The sequence below is a fragment of the Coregonus clupeaformis genome, unplaced genomic scaffold (assembly GCF_020615455.1).
Source record: "Coregonus clupeaformis isolate EN_2021a unplaced genomic scaffold, ASM2061545v1 scaf1176, whole genome shotgun sequence".
NCBI lineage: Eukaryota > Metazoa > Chordata > Actinopteri > Salmoniformes > Salmonidae > Coregonus > Coregonus clupeaformis.
The window spans coordinates 157,986-166,837 of NW_025534630.1; the positions used below are offsets into that span (position 1 = coordinate 157,986).

The 8,852-nt window shown below is 40.6% G+C and overlaps 1 protein-coding gene across 1 annotated transcript; it reads left to right on the top strand.

The window, feature by feature from the left end:
* Positions 1 to 223: 223 nt before the first annotated feature.
* On the top strand, positions 224 to 3,054 carry LOC123486364 (tyrosine-protein phosphatase non-receptor type 9-like; the record flags this gene model as incomplete). The annotated part of the gene is made up of 3 exons (XM_045217677.1): positions 224 to 337; positions 2,648 to 2,791; positions 2,965 to 3,054. Coding segments are annotated over exons 1-3 (267 nt in total), but the record flags the coding sequence as incomplete, so codon positions are not given.
* Between the last annotated feature and the right edge of the window lie 5,798 nt (positions 3,055 to 8,852).

The window sequence follows — 8,852 nt, forward strand, 5'->3', positions numbered from 1 at the left end:
GGTTTGGGGTTAAAGTTAGGGTTTAGGGTAAGGACGTCCGAAGGATTAGGGATCGCACTAAACATTAGTTACCACAACCACAATGTCAAAATTATGGCTAAACCCCGCCTATTTTTTTATCTACCTTCTTAAAATCTGACTTTAAACCTAGCCTTAACCACACTGCTAGCCTTCTGCCTAACCTTAAACCTTAAACCCTGACCAAAAAGCTCATTTTTGATTTCATGAATTTTTACAATAATGTATAGTATTCTGACTTTGTGGCTGTGGTAACTAGTGACAACGACGTTGCCTTGGCTTCAAGATGGCGGAGGCCTTGACAAGTCAGGAGGAACTGGTAAGGGCTTGGTTTACCATGGTGCTATCGTCAAACCGTGGATTTTTACATTTGTGGTTTCCATTATTTGTATAATAAACCCAATGTTTGGTTAGGTTGTATGTCAGCGTTCTCCTCGGTGAGGATACTGTCTCGTAAATATCCGTGGCCGGTTCCATATATTATGACAGCCGCTAGGCTAGCATGCTACTTCTAGCTAGCTGCTTTAGCACTCTCGTCTAGTTGCAACTCCCAGTAGACTGCTAACGTTTAGCTGGCTGACTAGCATTTTGCTTTGCAAATATTTAGTAAAGTTACAATCTCACTGGTTAGATTATATTTGTTATTTTCGCTAAGTTAGTTTTTTTTTCTCCCGTTTGAGACCTAACGTTAACTAACGTCGTCAGTCATTGAACGCAGATGGCTACATGGCTACCTAGCGACAGCTAACGTTAGCCCGAGAGGAAGACCGAGTTGTTTACCCACATCCCCTCTGGCTAACCACATGTAGCTTGCTAGCCTGTTAGCTAGGTAACTATAGTAAGACAACATTTTTTACATTCCTGCTTAATTTGAGGCAAAATACGACTTCCATTTCTGAAGTAAAAGATGTCAGTACAAGGTTGCGTTATACGTCGAGTAGTGACATGTTTTGCTTTGAGTGTTGTTAGTCATAGCACGGACGTTAGCTAACTAGCTATCAAGTTTACGGCAGTCGGTTCACAGAATTTGCTCCCAGTTCCTAGAAAGTTTGTTGCCGTCATTCAACTGGCTGGCTAGATTGCTAGTTGACGTTGACTCTCTTTCGTCATCGATGATGGGATTGTCATCAGATATAATTTAGCTGACGCTAGACCACACTGTCATAGTTTATCTGTTTGATTTAACTAGTCAGTTTCTTAATGTCTTTAATTAAACTATATTGGCCACAGTAGACGAGTAACTATGGTCCTAGCTAGTAACTACGACTTGCTCGGTCACTCCCATCTCTTAGCTAGCTAGTTATTTGACTAATGCGGCTACTCAAGCTAGCAACACACATTATTTGCTTTCTAACACCGGTAACATTAACGTTAGCTCTCCGACTGTTGGTATCTCCCCCCACCCCCTCCCAAAATATGAATCATGTTACCGCTTTACGTGAAATTGTAACGGGAGTCACATTTTGAGGCAAGGTCAAGACTCCCGGGAGAGAGGCAAGCTCTCTCTCCCCTTCCAGGGACCTTGCTATGTGCAGCTTTGCCAAAAATGGATATTGAAGTAGATGGGATAAACCGCTGTCAAGTGTCAAACGGACCTAGTTGATGATGTTGAATATCACCGGGCGGCAGGTAGCTTAGTGGTTAAGAGCGTTGTTCCAGTAACCGAAAGGTCGCTGGAATCTGCCGATGTGCCCTTGAGCAAGGCACTTAACCCTAATTGCTCCTGTAAGTCGTTCTGGATAAGAGCGTCTGCTAAATGACTAAAATGTAAATGGTGGTCCTCTGTAGCTCAGCTGGTAGAGCACGGCGCTTGTAACGCCAAGGTAGTGGGTTCGATCCCCGGGACCACCCATACACAAAAATGTATGCACGCATGACTGTAAGTCGCTTTGGATAAAAGCGTCTGCTAAATGGCATATTATATTATTATATTAAATGTAATCACTGGTTAGATATCACTAACGTCACTGGATATTCGTTGAAGCTTTAGGTCCACCCAGTTCAAGCACGTGAAGTAGGCTGTATGTATATATCTGTGTGACTGTCTTTCTATTAACCAATCACTCAGGTTGAGTAGCTGTTGATTTTAGCCAAGTAGTGACTGGGCTTGGTAGCTCTTTGCCGTTTCCTAGGGATGTAGGTTACACTGAGCACTGTAGGCACCACCACAACCCACCACATAGGGGTTCAACCATGAGCCACAAGTGTCAACAACTCTATGACCTCTCCTCTCCCCCTCTTATAACTCCCCCACTTCTCTGTCCTCTCTCTCCCCCTCTCCTCAAATATCCCCCCTCTAATGCCTCCCCCAATCTCTCTCCCCCCAATATCCCCCTCTCGTCCCCACCTCTCATCCCCTGTAACTTCCATTCCTTGTTCTCCCACCTCCCCTCTGACCCCCTCCTCCCCAACATCCATCCCCTCCGTCCGTCCCCCACCTCCCCTCTGACCCCTCCTCCCCAACATCCCTCCCCCCACCATCCCCTCCGTCCGTCCCCCACCTCCCCTCTGACACCCCTCCTCCCCAACATCCCTCCCCCACCATCCCCTCCGTCCGTCCCCCACCTCCCCTCTGACCCCCTCCTCCCCAACATCCCTCCCCCCCACCATCCCTTCCGTCCGTCCCCAGGCGGTGGAGGAGTTCCTGAGGGAGGTGCGTAGCAGGGAGCAGCCCCACAGTGCATCCCTGGTCTCTCAGCCAACCGCCGTCAAGTTCCTCATGGCACGCAAGTTCCACGTCCCCCGAGCAATAGACCTCTTCCAGGAATACAAGGTACAGAGAGGGATCAGACACTACTGGTGTGAGTGTGAGTGATAGAGAGAGAGAGAGAGCATTTTTGTGTGTATTAGGCCCAGATACACTGTAAATTCCCCACCTATGCCAGTATGTGCTAATGGTGACCCCTGACCTTGCCTGTATGTATGTCTGTGATTGGTCTTTATCAGAACACGAGGATTAAGGAGGGCATCTTCAACATTAACCCAGACGAGGAACCTCTCCGCTCTGAACTGCTCAGCGGAAAGTTCACCGTCCTGGTGAGGCCTGTGTGTGTGTGTGTGTGTGTGAGTGTGTGTGTGTGTGTGTGTGTCAGGGTTTCCGTTAAGAAAATGTGGTGCTGGACAAAGTGACCGGGAAGATTTTTAATTTACCGGACCCATATGCTTTGGGTGCGTAAGCCCGTTGGTGCGTCCACCCACGGATGACGTTAGGGCGTCCACTCAGAATGACAGAAATCCCATTCAGATTATGCTGATGCAGATTAACAGAACATGGAACTCGTATAATGAAGCAGCCAATAAAATGGGATTTTCCAAACATTTTCCAAAATACAATTAGCGGGAAAACACCATTCTAAAGTTTTAATGTCACATGCACAAGTACAGTGAAATGTCTTTCTTGCAAACTCAAAACCCAACAATGCATTAATCAATAACAATGTAATACTAGAAAAAAACACAGGAGAAATAAGAAGAAATATGAAGAACACAATAAGTAAGTAACATACTATATACAGGGTCAGTTCAATACCATACTATATACAGGGTCAGTTCAATACCATACTATATACAGGGTCAGTTCAATACCATACTATATACAGGGTCAGTTCCATACCGTACTATATACAGGGTCAGTTCAATACCGTACTATATACAGGGTCAGTTCAATACCATACTATATACAGGGTCAGTTCAATACCATACTATATACAGGGTCAGTTCAATACCATACTATATACAGGGTCAGTTCAATACCATACTATATACAGGGTCAGTTCAATACCATACTATATACAGGGTCAGTTCAATACCATACTATATACAGGGTCAGTTCAATACCATACTATATACAGGGTCAGTTCGATACCATGCTATATACAGGGTCAGTTCAATACCATACTATATACAGGGTCAGTTCAATACCATACTATATACAGGGTCAGTTCCAATACCATACTATATACAGGGTCAGTTCAATACCATACTATATACAGGGTCAGTTCAATACCATACTATATACAGGGTCAGTTCAATACCATACTATATACAGGGTCAGTTCAATACCATACTATATACAGGGTCAGTTCAATACCATACTATATACAGGGTCAGTTCCAATACCATACTATATACAGGGTCAGTTCCAATACCATACTATATACAGGGTCAGTTCTCAATACCATACTATATACAGGGTCAGTTCAATACCATACTATATACAGGGTCAGTTCAATACCATACTATATACAGGGTCAGTTCAATACCATACTATATACAGGGTCAGTTCCAATACCATACTATATACAGGGTCAGTTCAATACCATACTATATACAGGGTCAGTTCAATACCATACTATATACAGGGTCAGTTCCAATACCATACTATATACAGGGTCAGTTCAATACCATACTATATACAGGGTCAGTTCAATACCATACTATATACAGGGTCAGTTCAATACCATACTATATACAGGGTCAGTTCCAATACCCTACTATATACAGGGTCAGTTCAATACCATACTATATACAGGGTCAGTTCCAATACCATACTATATACAGGGTCAGTTCAATACCATACTATATACAGGGTCAGTTCAATACCATACTATATACAGGGTCAGTTCAATACCATACTATATACAGGGTCAGTTCAATACCATACTATATACAGGGTCAGTTCAATACCGTACTATATACAGGGTCAGTTCAATACCGTACTATATACAGGGTCAGTTCCAATACCATACTATATACAGGGTCAGTTCAATACCATACTATATACAGGGTCAGTTCAATACCATACTATATACAGGGTCAGTTCCAATACCATACTATATACAGGGTCAGTTCAATACCCTACTATATACAGGGTCAGTTCCAATACCATACTATATACAGGGTCAGTTCAATACCATACTATATACAGGGTCAGTTCCAATACCATACTATATACAGGGTCAGTTCAATACCATACTATATACAGGGTCAGTTCAATACCATACTATATACAGGGTCAGTTCAATACCGTACTATATACAGGGTCAGTTCAATACCATACTATATACAGGGTCAGTTCAATACCATACTATATACAGGGTCAGTTCAATACCATACTATATACAGGGTCAGTTCAATACCGTACTATATACAGGGTCAGTTCAATACCATACTATATACAGGGTCAGTTCAATACCGTACTATATACAGGGTCAGTTCAATACCGTACTATATACAGGGTCAGTTCAATACCGTACTATATACAGGGTCAGTTCAATACCATACTATATACAGGGTCAGTTCAATACCGTACTATATACAGGGTCAGTTCAATACCGTACTATATACAGGGTCAGTTCAATACCGTACTATATACAGGGTCAGTTCAATACCATACTATATACAGGGTCAGTTCAATACCATACTATATACAGGGTCAGTTCAATACCGTACTATATACAGGGTCAGTTCAATACCGTACTATATACAGGGTCAGTTCAATACCATACTATATACAGGGTCAGTTCAATACCATACTATATACAGGGTCAGTTCAATACCATACTATATACAGGGTCAGTTCAATACCGTACTATATACAGGGTCAGTTCAATACCATACTATATACAGGGTCAGTTCAATACCATACTATATACAGGGTCAGTTCAATACCATACTATATACAGGGTCAGTTCAATACCATACTATATACAGGGTCAGTTCAATACCATACTATATACAGGGTCAGTTCAATACCATACTATATACAGGGTCAGTTCCAATACCATACTATATACAGGGTCAGTTCAATACCATACTATATACAGGGTCAGTTCCAGGGTCAGTTCAATACCGTACTATATACAGGGTCAGTTCAATACCATACTATATACAGGGTCAGTTCAATACCATACTATATACAGGGTCAGTTCAATACCATACTATATACAGGGTCAGTTCCAGGGTCAGTTCCAATACCATACTATATACAGGGTCAGTTCAATACCATACTATATACAGGGTCAGTTCAATACCATACTATATACAGGGTCAGTTCAATACCATACTATATACAGGGTCAGTTCCAATACCATACTATATACAGGGTCAGTTCAATACCATACTATATACAGGGTCAGTTCCAATACCATACTATATACAGGGTCAGTTCAATACCGTACTATATACAGGGTCAGTTCAATACCATACTATATACAGGGTCAGTTCAATACCATACTATATACAGGGTCAGTTCAATACCATACATATAGGCAGGGTCAGTTCCAATACCATACTATATACAGGGTCAGTTCAATACCATACTATATACAGGGTCAGTTCAATACCGTACTATATACAGGGTCAGTTCAATACCATACTATATACAGGGTCAGTTCCAATACCATACTATATACAGGGTCAGTTCAATACCATACTATATACAGGGTCAGTTCAATACCATACTATATACAGGGTCAGTTCAATACCGTACTATATACAGGGTCAGTTCAATACCGTACTATATACAGGGTCAGTTCAATACCGTACTATATACAGGGTCAGTTCAATACCGTACTATATACAGGGTCAGTTCAATACCATACTATATACAGGGTCAGTTCAATACCGTACTATATACAGGGTCAGTTCAATACCATACTATATACAGGGTCAGTTCAATACCGTACTATATACAGGGTCAGTTCAATACCATACTATATACAGGGTCAGTTCAATACCATACTATATACAGGGTCAGTTCAATACCGTACTATATACAGGGTCAGTTCAATACCATACTATATACAGGGTCAGTTCAATACCATACTATATACAGGGTCAGTTCAATACCATACTATATACAGGGTCAGTTCAATACCATACTATATACAGGGTCAGTTCCAATACCATACTATATACAGGGTCAGTTCAATACCATACTATATACAGGGTCAGTTCCAATACCATACTATATACAGGGTCAGTTCAATACCATACTATATACAGGGTCAGTTCAATACCATACTATATACAGGGTCAGTTCAATACCATACTATATACAGGGTCAGTTCAATACCATACTATATACAGGGTCAGTTCAATACCATACTATATACAGGGTCAGTTCAATACCATACTATATACAGGGTCAGTTCAATACCATACTATATACAGGGTCAGTTCAATACCATACTATATACAGGGTCAGTTCAATACCATACTATATACAGGGTCAGTTCAATACCATACTATATACAGGGTCAGTTCAATACCATACTATATACAGGGTCAGTTCAATACCATACTATATACAGGGTCAGTTCAATACCATACTATATACAGGGTCAGTTCAATACCATACTATATACAGGGTCAGTTCAATACCATACTATATACAGGGTCAGTTCAATACCATACTATATACAGGGTCAGTTCAATACCATACTATATACAGGGTCAGTTCAATACCATACTATATACAGGGTCAGTTCAATACCATACTATATACAGGGTCAGTTCAATACCATACTATATACAGGGTCAGTTCCAATACCATACTATATACAGGGTCAGTTCAATACCATACTATATACAGGGTCAGTTCAATACCATACTATATACAGGGTCAGTTCAATACCATACTATATACAGGGTCAGTTCAATACCATACTATATACAGGGTCAGTTCAATACCATACTATATACAGGGTCAGTTCAATACCATACTATATACAGGGTCAGTTCCAATACCATACTATATACAGGGTCAGTTCAATACCATACTATATACAGGGTCAGTTCAATACCATACTATATACAGGGTCAGTTCAATACCATACTATATACAGGGTCAGTTCAATACCATACTATATACAGGGTCAGTTCAATACCATACTATATACAGGGTCAGTTCAATACCATACTATATACAGGGTCAGTTCAATACCATACTATATACAGGGTCAGTTCAATACCATACTATATACAGGGTCAGTTCAATACCATACTATATACAGGGTCAGTTCAATACCATACTATATACAGGGTCAGTTCAATACCATACTATATACAGGGTCAGTTCAATACCATACTATATACAGGGTCAGTTCAATACCATACTATATACAGGGTCAGTTCAATACCATACTATATACAGGGTCAGTTCAATACCATACTATATACAGGGTCAGTTCAATACCATACTATATACAGGGTCAGTTCAATACCATACTATATACAGGGTCAGTTCAATACCATACTATATACAGGGTCAGTTCCAATACCATACTATATACAGGGTCAGTTCAATACCATACTATATACAGGGTCAGTTCAATACCATACTATATACAGGGTCAGTTCAATACCATACTATATACAGGGTCAGTTCAATACCATACTATATACAGGGTCAGTTCAATACCATACTATATACAGGGTCAGTTCAATACCATACTATATACAGGGTCAGTTCAATACCGTACTATATACAGGGTCAGTTCAATACCGTACTATATACAGGGTCAGTTCAATACCATACTATATACAGGGTCAGTTCAATACCATACTATATACAGGGTCAGTTCAATACCATACTATATACAGGGTCAGTTCAATACCATACTATATACAGGGTCAGTTCAATACCATACTATATACAGGGTCAGTTCAATACCATACTATATACAGGGTCAGTTCCAATACCATACTATATACAGGGTCAGTTCAATACCATACTATATACAGGGTCAGTTCAATACCATACTATATACAGGGTCAGTTCAATACCATACTATATACAGGGTGAGTTCCAATACCGTACTATATACAGGGTC